The sequence below is a fragment of the Caloenas nicobarica genome, chromosome 2 (genome assembly GCF_036013445.1).
Source record: "Caloenas nicobarica isolate bCalNic1 chromosome 2, bCalNic1.hap1, whole genome shotgun sequence".
In the NCBI taxonomy this organism is placed as follows: domain Eukaryota; kingdom Metazoa; phylum Chordata; class Aves; order Columbiformes; family Columbidae; genus Caloenas; species Caloenas nicobarica.
The window spans coordinates 164551952-164569988 of record NC_088246.1 but is presented as its reverse complement, the minus strand read 5'-3'; the positions used below and the strand labels follow the sequence as shown (position 1 = coordinate 164569988).

General features: G+C 53.3%; 3 protein-coding genes across 3 annotated transcripts; all 3 read right to left on the bottom strand.

Moving 5' to 3' along the window:
- Positions 1 to 2967: 2967 nt before the first annotated feature.
- LOC135986271 (feather beta keratin-like) lies at positions 2968 to 3306 on the bottom strand. Its single transcript, XM_065630204.1, has one exon. It carries the CDS (start codon positions 3304 to 3306, stop codon positions 2968 to 2970), a length of 339 nt encoding a protein of 112 aa, XP_065486276.1.
- Positions 3307 to 10090: 6784 nt separating this feature from the next.
- LOC135986272 (feather beta keratin-like) lies at positions 10091 to 10417 on the bottom strand. Its single transcript, XM_065630205.1, has one exon. The coding sequence runs from the start codon at positions 10415 to 10417 to the stop codon at positions 10091 to 10093; it is 327 nt and encodes a 108-aa protein (XP_065486277.1).
- A 2697-nt stretch (positions 10418 to 13114) lies between these two features.
- On the bottom strand, positions 13115 to 13435 carry LOC135986274 (feather beta keratin-like). Its single transcript, XM_065630207.1, has one exon. It carries the CDS (start codon positions 13433 to 13435, stop codon positions 13115 to 13117), a length of 321 nt encoding a protein of 106 aa, XP_065486279.1.
- Positions 13436 to 18037: the final 4602 nt, after the last annotated feature.

Below are 18037 nucleotides of genomic sequence, written 5' to 3'. Positions count from 1 at the left end.
TGGTGAGGTCTGGGAGAGCTGGTGAGGCTGGTGAGAGGCCCAGGGGAGCGGGACCGGCAGGCAGGGGAGGCTGGTGAGGGATGGCCTTTGGGGTGTGAATATGGGGTGAACGCCGAGGGGTGAGGCCATTTCTCTGTGCAGTGTTTGTGGGGCCAGAAATGGACTGGGTGTAGTGGAGGAGCAATGGGAGGCGTGCGTGGTGTGCGGGGCTGTGCGGCTGAGAACCTGGAGGGGATGTTTGCATGGCAAAGGGTTGGTGAAGGAGAACAGATGAGACTAGACCTGTCCAGTTGGAGGGAACCTATGGTGATCATCTAGTCCCCAAAACAGGGTTCTTTACCTGGTGTGCATACAAATGAGCCAAATTTAGCACACAGAGACAGGGTATTGTTTATTGCACAGTGGCGGAAGTCTGGAGGCTGGAATAAAGCCAGCATGCTAGCAAGAATAGTAAAAGGTAATACATACATAATCTTATCACTAGGTTTACACCCTAAAGAGCCAATTGGTTGCACATTTGCATATTGCATTACATAACCTGTTTAGTGTATAATGAGCAACATTCAGCTGAAGGACACTTTATCCAACCATCTCGAGATACGTTTTGAAGCAGGACTCAACTATGTGTGCAGGCTTCCAAATGTCTACATGTGCACAGTCAGTGGTGTCTGTAGTTCGTGATCAGGTGTTATGCAAGTCATTCTTCTCTTTGTTATATCAGGAGACTGACCTAAATCTGAAGGATTTACAAATCTTTAGGTTAGCAAATGCAGACAGGATTCATTCTTTTAAGTGATGACAAAAACCTGACCACTTCAGGGCTGAGCAGAAGTGAAAGCAAGATAATGAGGGCATTGTCCAAATGCCTCTGAAAAACTGACAGACTTGGGGTATCAACTGGCTCTCTAGGAAGCCTGTTCCAGTGTTTGGCCACCACCTCAGTAAATGTATCTTTCCCGTAATATAGTCTGAACCTCCCTGATTCAGCTTTGAACCATTCCCATGTATCCTGTCACTGGATCCCAAGGAGAAGAGCTCAGCACCTCTTCTCTCCACGTCCCCTCCTCATAAGCTGCAGAGAGCAATGGGGTCGCCCCTCAGCCTCCTTCTCTCCCAATGAGACAAGCCCAGTGTCCTCAGCCACTTCCCTAAGACATGCCTTCCAGCCCTTTCACCAGCTTTGTTGCCAGACTCCTGGTGCCTTCAAGTACCTTCAGGTCTGTCCTAAACTGTGGGACTCAGAACAGCTCACAGTACTCCCCTACTAGGGACAGGATCAAAAGCTTTACTAAAATCCAGAAAAACTACATCCTCCACCTTCCCTTCATCCACGAGGCAGGTGACCTTATTGTAGAAGGATAGGAAATTAAACAGGAGTTTCCCTTAATGAACCCCTGTTGACTGTACCTGAGGATTACATTATCCTTAAATGCCTTTCAGCAGCACTCAGTTGGATCTTCTCCATAATTTTCCAGGTACTATGGTCAGACTAATAGGTCTGCAGATTCCTGGCTCTTCACTCAGACTCTTTTTTTAAATTGGAATAATGTTGGTTGGTTTGCAGTGAGTAAGGAGCTCTCTAGACTCTCCAAACCTGCTGAATTCAGTGGAGGTGAGTATCGAGATGTTTGTTCACCGCGTGAGTAGCGTTTGTTGGTGAGCAAGATGAGGTGGGGCAGGAAGGGTCTCTGTGCGTCTGTGTTGATGGTGCTGGAGTGGCTGGCAGGCAAGAGGCAGGTTGGGCCAGCGCAGGGCTGGGCTGGGGGTGCCAGTGAGTCAGCGTGACTCATGTCTGCCCCCCAGAAAGGGGGTTGTGTATCTGAATGTGCATAAGTCCATGGGGAAAGGTGGTTTGAACCCAGGATTGCTGAGGGAGCTTCCTGATATCCTTTCACTGGACATAGAGGAATGTCATGGAGCTGAGCAAGGGGAGAGGCCAAGTCCTGTTTCTGGGGAGGCGTCAGTGCCGGTAGGTGGGATGGCTGGGTGCCAGCTGGAGAGAAGCATCTTAGCAGAGAAGGACCTTGTGGTCCTGGTGGAGAATAAAAGGACCCTGAGGTGGCAATGAACCCTTGAGGCAAAAGGGGCCGGCAGCCTCCAGGGCAGCATTGGGAAAAGTGTTGGCAGGAGGTTGAAGGAGGTGACCCTTCCGCTCTCCTCAGCACTGGTGAGGTCCCATGTGGGGTCCTGTGTGCGGGTCTGGGCTCCCCAGTGGATAAAGGAAAATTGCGGGGCCACGTACATGGTAAAGGGTCTAGAACATCTTCCATTTGAGGAGAGGCTGAGAGAGCTGGGACTGTTTAGCCAGGAGGCAAAGAGCACTTGGGGGATGTTGTCAATATGTGGAAATCTTGGAGGGGAGGGAATGAAGTCTGTTTGCTGGGAGGGCTGGAGGGTCGTGCTGGGGGAGAGAGTTAGTCACGTCTGTGGTGGAAGGGAGAGATTTTGTCTGAGACATGTGCAAGGAAGCATTGTCATGTTGAAGCCTCTCTTTGAGCCAGTGATGGGTTTGTGTCACATCCTGGAAGTCGTGCGGCACCAGTGTTGGTGGTGGCATATTTCCTAGGAGAGGACTTGTTTCCCTTTTCCGTCCATGGGCTATTGAGCCCTGTTTTTGATCAGGTGAAGTTGGGTGAGCCACGGGACAAGAAAACAATAGGCTGCGTCTCAGGCTGGGGTGCAGGAGAGCTTTATTGAGAGGAAAGAATGAAAAATACAGGAGTGCCAAGTGGAAGGGAGCAAGTCTGAGGTGCAAAGAAAGATGTGGGAGAAGTGGAGAAGGGCCACAGGCCACGTTTGCAGGCAGCCCAGGCTGCCCCTTTGCTGCTTATGTGTTTGGTGCCTGGAGAGGAGGAGCCGTGGACAGCAGGTCCATGTGCCAGGAAGGGCCTAGAGGTGCGTGTCTTCAATCCGTGCCGTGGCTTCCAGGGTGTGTGTGGTTGGCGTCAGGGGTGGTGGCGAGAGCCCTTAGCAGATGTAGCCGCCCCTTCTGCCGCCGCAGGAGCCCAGGCCTCCGAAGCCGCCCAGGCCTCCGAAGCCGCCCAGGCCTCCGAAGCCGTAGCCAAAGCGGCCGGAGTTGATGGCAACTCCCTGGGCACCCAGTTCGTTGCCCACGGCAGCCGATGAGGAGGATCCGACGGCGGTGTTCTGGGGGTAAGAGGTGAGGATGGGTCCTGGCAGGGTGACCACCACGGTGGAAGGCTGGATGACGACGCGGGAGTCCTGGCACTGCAGGGAACAGGGCTCGTTGCAGCTGTTGGCCAGCGGGGTGGGTCCGCAGGGGCGGCAGACGTCGTAGCAGGCCATATGTGTGGTGCGGAGGGGCCCTGGAAGGGACGAGAGGCTGTTGAGCAAGCGCAGGGGCGTGGGGGTGCGAGGAGCGGTGTTGCAGGAGGGCGAGGGAGCGGGGAGGCTGGTGTGGGGCTGTGGGGAGCGTGGCGGTGGGGAGGCGTGAGGGCTGCTGAGGCTGGGGGCAGAGCGTGCTGGAAGAGAGGGGCCAGGCGGGGCAGGAGAAGGAGGGGAAGGGGGCTGAGGCTCACCTTGTTGAGCGCGGAGGGAGGAGAAGGCGTCAGGAGAAGCGTGTGAGGGAGAGAGGCGCTGGGCTGGCTTTTATGCTGGTCCTGGCTGGGCGGGACAGCCTTTGCGCATGACGGCATTTTGCAGCCAGCAGCTGTTGGATGCCACAGCCTGGCCAGGAATGAGGAGGGTGTGTTTTCCTTCCCGCAACGCTCCAATTTCTTGTTCTTGTCTTGAGGACGTGTCCAGTTGGCCCTGGCAGCAGCTTTGAAGTGCCAGCATTAGAGGCCAAAGACTTGGTGTCGATGGCGCGTGTCAGGGCGGGCAGAGGACGCGGCCAAAGCGTAGGAGAGGTGGGGTGTCCCAAGTGAGGTCATCCCATGGCACTCGTGTGGTTTGCGGTGTGTTCTGAAGAGGGGACCCCATTTCCTCGCAGCTCTGACAGGCTGGTCTGGGCTTTGGAGCTGTGACAGGCATGAGGGGCTGCCCATTCCATGGTGTTTGATCGCTTACCTGCCTGCTGCCATCTCCTTCAGCTTATCATTAGACTTGGCCTTTCCTCTTGATTGTGTTCTGTGGGTGTCTTGCTTGTAAGCTTGTAGCTGTGTGTGTTCATTTTATGTGGCAAGATTTTGGTCGCCTATGAGCTTCATGGTTTTCTTATGTGAGAAGATACCAGAAGATTCCCCCATGTGTGGTAGAGAGTCCCCATATGCTGAAAGACAAGCTGGCAGGGAAGAAGACTGGCCTGGCCTTAACTGAGAGGTTTGGCTTGAACTCATGAGAAAAAAAGAGAGTTTTTTCCCTTTGCAAGAAGAGGCAATTAACTCAGGAGGAACACCAGGATGTTTTTAGGTTATGCAGGGGGAAAATTAGAAGAGCCAAAGCCCAAGTAGAACTTAATCCGGGTCCTGCTAGAAAAGACAATACAAACTTGTTGTGTACATATTTTTGCAATGAAAGGAGAGCTAAGGAATATCTCCAGCTTTTAGTGGATGCAGGGAGCAACAGATTTACAATGGATGAGGAAACGACCTTAATGCCTTCTTTGCCTCAGGTTTTAATGGTAAACCCAGTTGTGCTCTGTGTACTCAGGTCCCTGAGCTGGAATACAGGGATGGGGCATAGAACGAAGCCCCGGGAATCGAAGGGGAAATGGTTGGTGGCCTGCTACACCATGTAGACACACACAAGTCCATGGGGCCAGATGGGTTCTAGCCAGGAGTTGTGAGAGAGCTGGCGGAGGTGCTCACCAAGCCAGTTTCCATCATCGGGGAGGTCCCAGTTAATCAGAGTTTGGCAAATGTGACGCTTATATAGAAGAAGGGAAAGAAGGAGTATCGGAGGATCTGCAGGCCTGTCAGTCTGACCTTGGTGCCAGGGAAGGCCATGGGGCAGATCATGTTGAGTTCCATCACGCTGCATGTACGGGACAACCAGGCAATCAGGCCCAGTCAGGACGGGGTGATGAGAGGCAGGTCCTGCCTGACTAACCTGATCTCCCTTGTATGACAAGGGGACTCACTTAGTGGATGGGGGAATGGCTGTGGATGTTGTCTACTTAGACTTTATTAAAGCCTTTGACACTGATTCATCTGGAGAAAGTGTCTGCTCATGGCTTGGACAGTTGTACTCTTGACTGGCCAAAGAACTGGCTGGATGACTGGGCCCAAATAGTTGTGGTGACTGGAGTTAAATGCAGTTGGTGGCTGCTCACAAGTGGTGTTCCCCAGGGCTCAGTACTGGGGCCAGTTCTGTTTAATATCTATCTCCATGATGTGGACGAGGGGATCGAGTGCACCCTCAGTAAGCGTAGGCTGGAAAAAGGGAGGCAGAGGGGAGACCTTCTCACTGTCTGCAACTACCTGAAAGGAGGTTTTAATGAGGTAGGTGTCATTGTCTTTCCTAAGGAACAAGGAACAGGACAAGAGGAAATGGCCTCGAGCTGCGCCAGGGAAGGTTTACTTTGGATATTATGGAAAATTTATTCACAAAAAGTGTTGTCAAGCCCTGGAATGGACTGCCCAGGGTAGTGGTGGAGTCATCATCCCTGGAGGTGTTTAAAAGATGTGTAGATGTGGTGCCTGGGGACATGGTTTAGTGGTGACCTTGGTATTGCTTGGTTAACAGTTGGATTTGATGATCTTAAAGGTGTTTTGTACCTGGAACAATGATTTGATTCTATTCAATGGCACCAGCCAGCTCCAACCTGACTGGCTGCTGGCGAAACCTGAGCCATTCAGCAAGTTGGTAGCACAAATGTGTGAATATCTTTAAGAAGGGGAAAAAATCAACTGCACGATAGTAACTGGAAGAGAGGGGGAGATATATGTAAGAGAAAAATCTCTACAGACAGCAAGGTCAGTGAAGAAGGAGGGGCAGGACGTGCTCCTGGTGCTGGAGCAGAGATTCCCCTGCAGCCCGTCGTGAACACCACGATGGAGCAGATTGTCCCGCTGCAGCCTGTGGTGATCTCCCTGTCCTTACAAAGACTCAGGACCCTTTCGTCATATTTCCTCTCCTCATCCAATTGAGGAGGGGGAGTGACAGAGCAGCTTGTTGGGCACCTGACAGCCAGCCAGGGTCAACCCACCACAGAGCCCCATCTTCCCGGCAGAGCAGGGTCACAGGCTTGTTCCTGCTCCTGGTCCTCAGTGCCCCAGGCCGTGCCTCAGGGACCTCACACTGAGGAGGATGGTGACCTCACAAAGGGTCTTTCTGTGTGACCTCAGAGCACAGGGACGGTTGCTTGGTGTCCCCTGCACTGGTGCTTCATGGACCTTGCAGCAGGGAGGCTGGTGGTCTAGAGTCCCCCTGCATGGGTCACTGTGGGGCCCTGCATGGGAGAAGGGATGGTGGCCTGGTGATCCCCCTCCAAGGGATCAGTTGTGGACCCCACAGGAAGGCGAGACTGTGGTGTGGGGACTCCCACGTAGGTGGGATGGGGACCATGCAGCCAGGTGGACAGCGCAACAAGGACCCACACTTGGGTGAGATGAGGACCCCATAGCAATGGAGTGGTGACTTGGGCATCCAGCCATGGTTGCCCAGGGTCATGGCAAGAAGCAGACCAAGGATTTGGGAGCCTGTTTTTGGCCCTGCGACCTGAGCGTGAGTGAAGATGTTGTCATGGGCACTGCCAGGTGGTTGGGCTGGGGACCACAGGAAGCGGGGGCCATGACAGGGGACCCCACTTGGGTGCCCTGACACCCTGCAGCACAGGCAGGAAGTGCAGAGTGTGTTTATGTATTTACTGATTGCAGCTTTTTGGGGTTGTTACTTAATCAGGACATTTTCCTTCCGTCTTAGCTTTCCAAGTCCCCTCAACTACTGTTGCCCGAGGCCTTTGGTTTAGTTTTTGTCAGCATTTCTACTCATTCATTCCCCCTCCAGCAGTTGTTTTGAGGCCATTTGGTGAGGGTTATGTATTTATTGTAGAAGAAGTGTTGATTTCGGGGTCCTGAAAGGCGCATTCTGGAACCCTCCAGGTGCTTCTACAGCGGCTGTAAGTGGCCTTCTGATTGTCAGGTTGTTACCTGCTGCTTGATGGTCATGTTGTTATCTGCTCCCTGATTGGCTGGTCATGGAGGTGCTTAGGCAGTGCCTGGCTGTGTTGGGGGGGGGCTGAGGCTGGTGAGGTCTGGGAGAGCTGGTGAGGCTGGTGAGAGGCCCACGGGAGCGGGACCGGCAGGCAGGGGAGGCTGGTGAGGGATGGCCTTTGGGGTGTGAATGTGGGGTGAACGCCGAGGGGTGAGGCCATTTCTCTGTGCAGTGTTTGTGGGGCCAGAAAGGGACTGGGTGTAGTGGAGGAGCAATGGGAGTCGTGCGTGGTGTGCGGGGCTGTGCGGCTGAGAACCTGGAGGGGATGTTTGCATGGCAAAGGGTTGGTGAAGGAGAACAGATGAGACTAGACCTGTCCAGTTGGAGGGAACCTATGGTGATCATCTAGTCCCCAAAACAGGGTTCTTTACCTGGTGTGCATACAAATGAGCCAAATTTAGCACACAGAGACAGGGTATTGTTTATTGCACAGTGGCGGAAGTCTGGAGGCTGGAATAAAGCCAGCATGCTAGCAAGAATAGTAAAAGGTAATACATACATAATCTTATCACTAGGTTTACACCCTAAAGAGCCAATTGGTTGCACATTTGCATATTGCATTACATAACCTGTTTAGTGTATAATGAGCAACATTCAGCTGAAGGACACTTTATCCAACCATCTCGAGATACGTTTTAAAGCAGGACTCAACTATGTGTGCAGGCTTCCAAATGTCTACATGTGCACAGTCAGTGGTGTCTGTAGTTCGTGATCAGGTGTTATGCAAGTCATTCTTCTCTTTGTTATATCAGGAGACTGACCTAAATCTGAAGGATTTACAAATCTTTAGGTTAGCAAATGCAGACAGGATTCATTCTTTTAAGTGATGACAAAAACCTGACCACTTCAGGGCTGAGCAGAAGTGAAAGCAAGATAATGAGGGCATTGTCCAAATGCCTCTGAAAAACTGACAGACTTGGGGTATCAACTGGCTCTCTAGGAAGCCTGTTCCAGTGTTTGGCCACCACCTCAGTAAATGTATCTTTCCCGTAATATAGTCTGAACCTCCCTGATTCGGCTTTGAACCATTCCCATGTATCCTGTCACTGGATCCCAAGGAGAAGAGCTCAGCACCTCTTCTCTCCACGTCCCCTCCTCAGGAAGCTGCAGAGAGCAATGGGGTCGCCCCTCAGCCTCCTTCTCTCCCAATGAGACAAGCCCAGTGTCCTCAGCCACTTCCCTAAGACATGCCTTCCAGCCCTTTCACCAGCTTTGTTGCCAGACTCCTGGTGCCTTCAAGTACCTTCAGGTCTGTCCTAAACTGTGGGACTCAGAACAGCTCACAGTACTCTCCTACTAGGGACAGGATCAAAAGCTTTACTAAAATCCAGAAAAACGACATCCTCCACCTTCCCTTCATCCACGAGGCAGGTGACGTTATTGTAGAAGGATAGGAAATTAAACAGGACTTTCCCTTAATGAACCCCTGTTGACTGTACCTGAGGATTACATTATCCTTAAATGCCTTTCAGCAGCACTCAGTTGGATCTTCTCCATAATTTTCCAGGTACTATGGTCAGACTAATAGGTCTGCAGATTCCTGGCTCTTCACTCACACTCTTTTTTTAAATTGGAATAATGTTGGTTGGCTTGCAGTGAGTAAGGAGCTCTCTAGACTCTCCAAACCTGCTGAATTTGTTCACCGCGTGAGTAGCGTTTGTTGGTGAGCAAGATGAGGTGGGGCAGGAAGGGTCTCTGTGCGTCTGTGTTGATGGTGCTGGAGTGGCTGGCAGGCAAGAGGCAGGTTGGGCCAGTGCAGGGCTGGGCTGGGGGTGCCAGTGAGTCAGCGTGACTCATGTCTGCCCCCCAGAAAGGGGGTTGTGTATCTGAATGTGCCTAAGTCCATGGGGAAAGGTGGTTTGAACCCAGGATTGCTGAGGGAGCTTCCTGATTTCCTTTCACTGGACATAGAGGAATGTCATGGAGCTGAGCAAGGGGAGAGGCCAAGTCCTGTTTCTGGGGAGGCGTCAGTGCCGGTAGGTGGGATGGCTGGGTGCCAGCTGGAGAGAAGCATCTTAGCAGAGAAGGACCTTGTGGTCCTGGTGGAGAATAAAAGGACCCTGAGGTGGCAATGAACCCTTGAGGCAAAAGGGGCCGGCAGCCTCCAGGGCAGCATTGGGAAAAGTGTTGGCAGGAGGTTGAAGGAGGTGACCCTTCCGCTCTCCTCAGCACTGGTGAGGTCCCATGTGGGGTCCTGTGTGCGGGTCTGGGCTCCCTAGTGGATAAAGGAAAATTGCGGGGCCACGTACATGGTAAAGGGTCTAGAACATCTTCCATTTGAGGAGAGGCTGAGAGAGCTGGGACTGTTTAGCCAGGAGGCAAAGAGCACTTGGGGGATGTCGTCAATATGTGGAAATCTTGGAGGGGAGGGAATGAAGTCTGTTTGCTGGGAGGGCTGGAGGGTCGTGCTGGGGGAGAGAGTTAGTCACGTCTGTGGTGGAAGGGAGAGATTTTGTCTGAGACATGTGCAAGGAAGCATTGTCATGTTGAAGCCTCTCTTTGAGCCAGTGATGGGTTTGTGTCACATCCTGGAAGTCGTGCGGCACCAGTGTTGGTGGTGGCATATTTCCTAGGAGAGGACTTGTTTCCCTTTTCCGTCCATGGGCTATTGAGCCCTGTTTTTGATCAGGTGAAGTTGGGTGAGCCACGGGACAAGAAAACAATAGGCCGCGTCTCGGGCTGGGGTGCAGGAGAGCTTTATTGAGAGGAAAGAATGAAAAATACAGGAGTGCCAAGTGGAAGGGAGCAAGTCTGAGGTGCAAAGAAAGATGTGGGAGAAGTGGAGAAGGGCCACAGGCCACGTTTGCAGGCAGCCCAGGCTGCCCCTTTGCTGCTTATGTGTTTGGTGCCTGGAGAGGAGGAGCCGTGGACAGCAGGTCCATGTGCCAGGAAGGGCCTAGAGGTGCGTGTCTTCAATCCGTGCCGTGGCTTCCAGGGTGTGTGTGGTTGGCATCAGGGGTGGTGGCGAGAGGCCTTAGCAGATGTAGCCGCCCCTTCTGCCGCCGCAGGAGCCCAGGCCTCCGAAGCAGCCCAGGCCTCCGAAGCCGTAGCCGTAGCCAAAGCGGCCGGAGTTGATGGCAACTCCCTGGGCACCCAGTTCGTTGCCCACGGCAGCCGATGAGGAGGATCCGACGGCAGTGCTCTGGGGGTAAGAGGTGAGGATGGGTCCTGGCAGGGTGACCAGCACGGCGGGAGGCTGGATGACGACGCGGGAGTCCTGGCACTGCAGGGAACAGGGCTCGTTGCAGCTGTTGGCCAGCGGGGTGGGTCCGCAGGGGCGGCAGGCGTCGTAGCAGGCCATGTGTGTGGTGCGGAGGGGCCCTGGAAGGGACGAGAGGCTGTTGAGCAAGCGCAGGGGCGTGGGGGTGCGAGGAGCGGTGTTGCAGGAGGGCGAGGGAGCGGGGAGGCTGGTGTGGGGCTGTGGGGAGCGTGGCGGTGGGGAGGCGTGAGGGCTGCTGAGGCTGGGGGCAGAGCGTGCTGGAAGAGAGGGGCCAGGCGGGGCAGGAGAAGGAGGGGAAGGGGGCTGAGGCTCACCTTGTTGAGCGCGGAGGGAAGAGAAGGCGTCAGGAGAAGTGTGTGAGGGAGAGAGGCGCTGGGCCGGCTTTTATGCTGGTCCTGGCTGGGCGGGACAGCCTTTGCGCATGACGGCATTTTGCAGCCAGCAGCTGTTGGATGCCACAGCCTGGCCAAGAATGAGGAGGGTGTGTTTTCCTTCCCGCAACACTCCAATTTCTTGTTCTTGTCTTGAGGACGTGTCCAGTTGGCCCTGGCGGCAGCTTTGAAGTGCGAGCATTAGAGGCCAAAGACTTGGTGTTGATGGCGCGTGTCAGGGCGGGCAGAGGACGCAGCCAAAGAGTAGGAGAGGTGGGGTGTCCCAAGTGAGGTCATCCCATGGCACTCGTGTGGTTTGTGGTGTGTTCTGAAGAGGGGGCCCCATTTCCTCGCAGCCGTGGCAGGCTGGTCAGGGTTTTATAGCTCTACTGGATGTGAGGTGCTACCCTTTCTGTGGTGTCTGTTGCCTTCCCATGTTTCTGCTGTCTCACTAAGCCTGTCTTAGACCTGGCCTTTCCCGTTGACTCTGTCCTGTCGGTGTCCTGCTGCCTCTGTTTCTTGTAAGCCTTGTAAGTGGACGTATTTGTTTTACATGGCAAAGTTCTGGTTGCAAGGGTGCTACTGGGGTGGTGTCTTTGAGAAGGTTTCAGAAGATTGCCCATGTTCGATAGAGAATCCCTCTGTTGCAAAAGACCTGCCGGTAGGAAAAAAGACTTGCCTTGGTCAACAGAGAGCTTTGCCTTGAAATCAGGAAAAGAAGAAGAGTTTGTGACTTTTGAAAGAAGGTGTAGACAACTTAGGAGGTGCAAAAGGATGTAGTTGTTTTTGCAGGGAGGAAAATAGAAGGGCCAAAGCCCAACTGGAACTTACCGTTGCTTCTGCCCTAAAAGGTCATAAGTTTCTTTACATAAATTCACAACAGAAGGAGGGCGAAGGAGAATCTCCATTGTGCATTGAATGTGGGGGCAAACACAGTGGCAAAGGATGAGAAAAGTCCTTAATGCTTTCTTTGCCTCAGCCTTTAATAGTAAGAGCAGTCGTTTCCCAAGTAGCCAGTCCCCTGAGCTGAAAAAAGGGATAGGGAGCAAAACGTAGCCCTCATAATCTACGGGGAAATGGTTGGTGAAGTGCTAAAACTCTTAGACACACACAGGTCTATGGGGCGGATGGGATCTTGCAAAAGGTTCCGAGGGAGCCGGTGGATGTGCTCACCAAGCCACTTTCCATCATTTATCAACAGTCCTGGTTCCCTGGGTAGGTCCCAGTTGACTGGAGTTTAGCAAGTTTGACACTTACTTTTAAGAAGTGCTGTAAGGAGGATCTGAGGAATTACAGCCCTGTCTTTCTGACCTCTGTGCTGGGGAAGATTACAGAGCAGATCATCTGGAGTGCCATCATGTCACATGTATGGGACAACCAGGTCATAAGACGCAGTCAGCATGAGTTTGTGAAGGGCAGGTCCTGCTTGACCAACTTGATCTCTTTCTATGACAAGATGACCCGCTTAGTGGATGAGGGCAAAGCTGTGGATTTTGTCTACCTTGACTTTTGTAAGCCATTGACATCATTTCTCCTGGAGAAAATGTCTGCTCATGGCTTGGATGGGTGTGCTATTCACTGGCTAAAATACTGGTTGGATGGCTGGGCCCAAGAGTTGTGGTGGATGGAGTTAAATCCTCTTGGCAGCCAGTCAAAAGTGCCGGCCTTTGGAGTGTGAATGTGGGGTGAGTGCCGAGGGCTGAGGCCATTTCTCTGCGCAGTGTTTGTGGGGCCGGAGTGGGACTGGGCGTTGTGGAGGGGCGATGGGAGGCGTGCGTGGGGCCGTGCACCTGAGAACCTGGAGGGGATGTTTGCATGGGAAAGGGTTGGTGAAGGAGAATAGACAAGACTAGACTAGAGCAGTCCAGTTGCAAGGGACCTACAGTGATCATCTAGTCTCACTGCCTGAGCACTTCGAGGCTGAGCAAAAGTGAGCATGGTATTAAGGGCATTGTCCAAATGCTTCTGGAACCCTGACAGGCTTGAGGCATGGACCATCTCTCTCGGAAGCCTGTTCCAGTGTTTGACCACCACCGTGGTAACAAAATGTTTCCTAATGTCGAGTCTAAACCTGGCTTTGCTTTCGGTGAGCTTGGAATAATCTTAGGAGAAAAATGAAGAGGAGGCATCTCATGCGGGGATGCAGGAGAATTTTATTGAGGAACAAAAAGAGTGAAAAGGCAGGAGCACCAAGTAGAAGGTCACAGGTATAAGCTGCATGTAGGACGACCAACAGCTGAGGTCACTTGTGTGACATAGATGTTGCCAGAGCACCAAGGTCTTCCTGCCTCTTGTAGAGGAGGAGCCACGGCCAGCAGGTCCGCGTGCCGAGAAGGGTCCAGAGGTGAGTACTCAGTCCATGCTGTGGCTTTCAGGGTGTTGGCGTCAGGGGTGGTGGCGAGAGCCCTTAGCAGATGTAGCCGCCCCTTCTGCCGCCGCAGGAGCCCAGGCCTCCGAAGCCGCCCAGGCCTCCGAAGCCGTAGCCGAAGGCGCCGGAGTTGATGGCAACTCCCTGGGCACCAAGTTCGTTGCCCACGGCAGCCGATGAGGAGGATCCGACGGCGGTGCTCTGGGGGTAAGAGGTGAGGATGGGTCCTGGCAGGGTGACCAGCACGGCGGGAGGCTGGATGACGACGCGGGAGTCCTGGCACTGCAGGGAACAGGGCTCGTTGCAGCTGTTGGCCAGCGGGGTGGGTCCACAGGGGCGGCAGACGTCGTAGCAGGCCATGTGTGTGGTGCGGAGGGGCCCTGGAAGGGACGAGAGGCTGTTGAGCAAGCGCAGGGGCGTGGGGGTGCGAGGAGCGGTGTTGCAGGAGGGCGAGGGAGCGGGGAGGCTGGTGTGGGGCTGTGGGGAGCGTGGCGGTGGGGAGGCGTGAGGGCTGCTGAGGCTGGGGGCAGAGCGTGCTGGAAGAGAGGGGCCAGGCGGGGCAGGAGAAGGAGGGGAAGGGGGCTGAGGCTCACCTTGTTGAGCGCGGAGGGAGGAGAAGGCGTCAGGAGAAGTGTGTGAGGGAGAGAGGCGCTGGGCCAGCTTTTATGCTGGTCCTGGCTGGGCGGGACAGCCTTTGCGCATGACGGCATTTTGCAGCCAGCAGCTGTTGGATGCCACAGCCTGGCCAGGAATGAGGAGGGTGTGTTTTCCTTCCCGCAACGCTCCAATTTCTTGTTCTTGTCTTGAGGACGTGTTCAGTTGGCCCTGGCGGCAGCTTTGAAGTGCCAGCATTAGAGGCCAAAGACTTGGTGTTGATGGCGCATGTCAGGGCGGGCAGAGGACGCGGCCAAAGCGTAGGAGAGGTGGGGTGTCCCAAGTGAGGTCATCCCATGGCACTCGTGTGGTTTGCGGTATGTTCTGAAGAGAGGGCCCCATTTCCTCGCAGCTCTGACAGGCTGGTCTGGGCTTTGGAGCTGTGACAGGCATGAGGGGCTGCCCATTCCATGGCGTTTGATCGCTCACCTGCCTGCTGCCATCTCCTTCAGCTTATCATTAGACTTGGCCTTTCCTCTTGATTGTGTTCTGTGGGTGTCTTGCTTGCAAGCTTGTAGCTGTGTGTATTCATTTTATGTGGCAAGATTTTGGTCGCATATGAGCTTCATGGTTTTCTTATGTGAGAAGGTACCAGAAGATTCCCCCATGTGTGGTAGAGAGTCCCCATATGCTGAAAGACAAGCTGGCAGGGAAGAAGACTGGCCTGGCCTTAACTGAGAGGTTTGGCTTGAACTCATGAGAAAAAAAGAGAGTTTTTTCCCTTTGCAAGAAGAGGCAATTAACTCAGGAGGAACACCAGGATGTTTTTAGGTTATGCAGGGGGAAAATTAGAAGAGCCAAAGCCCAAGTAGAACTTAATCCAGGTCCTGCTAGAAAAGACAATACAAACTTGTTGTGTACATATTTTTGCAACGAAAGGAGAGCTAAGGAATATCTCCAGCTTTTAGTGGATGCAGGGAGCAACAGATTTACAATGGATGAGGAAACGACCTTAATGCCTTCTTTGCCTCAGGTTTTAATGGTAAACCCAGTTGTGCTCTGTGTACTCAGGTCCCTGAGCTGGAATACAGGGATGGGGCATAGAACGAAGCCCCGGGAATCGAAGGGGAAATGGTTGGTGGCCTGCTACACCATGTAGACACACACAAGTCCGTGGGGCCAGATGGGTTCTACCCAGGAGTTGTGAGAGAGATGGCGGAGGTGCTCACCAAGCCAGTTTCCATCATCGGGGAGGTCCCAGTTAATCAGAGTTTGGCAAATGTGACGCTTATATAGAAGAAGGGAAAGAAGGAGTATCAGAGGATCTGCAGGCCTGTCAGTCTGACCTTGGTGCCAGGGAAGGCCATGGGGCAGATCATGTTGAGTTCCATCACGCTGCATGTACGGGACAACCAGGCGATCAGGCCCAGTCAGGACGGGGTGATGAGAGGCAGGTCCTGCCTGACTAACCTGATCTCCCTTGTATGACAAGGGGACTCACTTAGTGGATGGGGGAATGGCTGTGGATGTTGTCTACTTAGACTTTATTAAAGCCTTTGACACTGATTCATCTGGAGAAAGTGGCTGCTCATGGCTTGGACAGTTGTACTCTTGACTGGCCAAAGAACTGGCTGGATGACTGGGCCCAAATAGTTGTGGTGACTGGAGTTAAATGCAGTTGGTGGCTGCTCACAAGTGGTGTTCCCCAGGGCTCAGTACTGGGGCCAGTTCTGTTTAATATCTATCTCCATGATGTGGACGAGGGGATCGAGTGCACCCTCAGTAAGCGTAGGCTGGAAAAAGGGAGGCAGAGGGGAGACCTTCTCACTGTCTGCAACTACCTGAAAGGAGGTTTTAATGAGGTAGGTGTCATTGTCTTTCCTAAGGAACAAGGAACAGGACAAGAGGAAATGGCCTCGAGCTGCGCCAGGGAAGGTTTACTTTGGATATTATGGAAAATTTTTTCACAAAAAGTGTTGTCAAGCCCTGGAATGGACTGCCCAGGGTAGTGGTGGAGTCATCATCCCTGGAGGTGTTTAAAAGATGTGTAGGTGTGGTGCCTGGGGACATGGTTTAGTGGTGACCTTGGTATTGCTTGGTTAACAGTTGGATTTGATGATCTTAAAGGTGTTTTGTACCTGGAACAATGATTTGATTCTATTCAATGGCACCAGCCAGCTCCAACCTGACTGGCTGCTGGCGAAACCTGAGCCATTCAGCAAGTTGGTAGCACAAATGTGTGAATATCTTTAAGAAGGGGAAAAAATCAACTGCACGATAGTAACTGGAAGAGAGGGGGAGATATATGTAAGAGAAAAATCTCTACAGACAGCAAGGTCAGTGAAGAAGGAGGGGCAGGACGTGCTCCTGGTGCTGGAGCAGAGATTCCCCTGCAGCCCGTCGTGAACACCACGATGGAGCAGATTGTCCCGCTGCAGCCTGTGGTGATCTCCCTGTCCTTACAAAGACTCAGGACCCTTTTGTCATATTTCCTCTCCTCATCCAATTGAGGAGGGGGAGTGACAGAGCAGCTTGTTGGGCACCTGACAGCCAGCCAGGGTCAACCCACCACAGAGCCCCATCTTCCCGGCAGAGCAGGGTCACAGGCTTGTTCCTGCTCCTGGTCCTCAGTGCCCCAGGCCGTGCCTCAGGGACCTCACACTGAGGAGGATGGTGACCTCACAAAGGGTCTTTCTGTGTGACCTCAGAGCACAGGGACGGTTGCTTGGTGTCCCCTGCACTGGTGCTTCATGGACCTTGCAGCAGGGAGGCTGGTGGTCTAGAGTCCCCCTGCATGGGTCACTGTGGGGCCCTGCATGGGAGAAGGGATGGTGGCCTGGTGATCCCCCTCCAAGGGATCAGTTGTGGACCCCACAGGAAGGCGAGACTGTGGTGTGGGGACTCCCACGTAGGTGGGATGGGGACCATGCAGCCAGGTGGACAGCGCAACAAGGACCCACACTTGGGTGAGATGAGGACCCCATAGCAATGGAGGGGTGACTTGGGCATCCAGCCATGGTTGCCCAGGGTCATGGCAAGAAGCAGACCAAGGATTTGGGAGCCTGTTTTTGGCCCTGCGACCTGAGCGTGAGTGAAGATGTTGTCATGGGCACTGCCAGGTGGTTGGGCTGGGGACCACAGGAAGCGGGGGCCATGACAGGGGACCCCACTTGGGTGCCCTGACACCCTGCAGCACAGGCAGGAAGTGCAGAGTGTGTTTATGTATTTACTGATTGCAGCTTTTTGGGGTTGTTACTTAATCAGGACATTTTCCTTCCGTCTTAGCTTTCCAAGTCCCCTCAACTACTGTTGCCCGAGGCCTTTGGTTTAGTTTTTGTCAGCATTTCTACTCATTCATTCCCCCTCCAGCAGTTGTTTTGAGGCCATTTGGTGAGGGTTATGTATTTATTGTAGAAGAAGTGTTGATTTCGGGGTCCTGAAAGGCGCATTCTGGAACCCTCCAGGTGCTTCTACAGCGGCTGTAAGTGGCCTCCTGATTGTCAGGTTGTTACCTGCTGCTTGATGGTCATGTTGTTATCTGCTCCCTGATTGGCTGGTCATGGAGGTGCTTAGGCAGTGCCTGGCTGTGTTGGGGGGGGGCTGAGGCTGGTGAGGTCTGGGAGAGCTGGTGAGGCTGGTGAGAGGCCCACGGGAGCGGGACCGGCAGGCAGGGGAGGCTGGTGAGGGATGGCCTTTGGGGTGTGAATGTGGGGTGAACGCCGAGGGGTGAGGCCATTTCTCTGTGCAGTGTTTGTGGGGCCAGAAAGGGACTGGGTGTAGTGGAGGAGCAATGGGAGTCGTGCGTGGTGTGCGGGGCTGTGCGGCTGAGAACCTGGAGGGGATGTTTGCATGGCAAAGGGTTGGTGAAGGAGAACAGATGAGACTAGACCTGTCCAGTTGGAGGGAACCTATGGTGATCATCTAGTCCCCAAAACAGGGTTCTTTACCTGGTGTGCATACAAATGAGCCAAATTTAGCACACAGAGACAGGGTATTGTTTATTGCACAGTTGCGGAAGTCTGGAGGCTGGAATAAAGCCAGCATGCTAGCAAGAATAGTAAAAGGTAATACATACATAATCTTATCACTAGGTTTACACCCTAAAGAGCCAATTGGTTGCACATTTGCATATTGCATTACATAACCTGTTTAGTGTATAATGAGCAACATTCAGCTGAAGGACACTTTATCCAACCATCTCGAGATACGTTTTAAAGCAGGACTCAACTATGTGTGCAGGCTTCCAAATGTCTACATGTGCACAGTCAGTGGTGTCTGTAGTTCGTGATCAGGTGTTATGCAAGTCATTCTTCTCTTTGTTATATCAGGAGACTGACCTAAATCTGAAGGATTTACAAATCTTTAGGT

Excerpts from the sequence above, each read along its gene's own strand:
- LOC135986274 (XM_065630207.1), bottom strand. The coding sequence starts at position 13,435 with ATGGCCTGCTACGACGTCTGCCGCCCCTGTGGACCCACCCCGCTGGCC.
- LOC135986272 (XM_065630205.1), bottom strand. The coding sequence starts at position 10,417 with ATGGCCTGCTACGACGCCTGCCGCCCCTGCGGACCCACCCCGCTGGCC.
- LOC135986271 (XM_065630204.1), bottom strand. The coding sequence starts at position 3,306 with ATGGCCTGCTACGACGTCTGCCGCCCCTGCGGACCCACCCCGCTGGCC.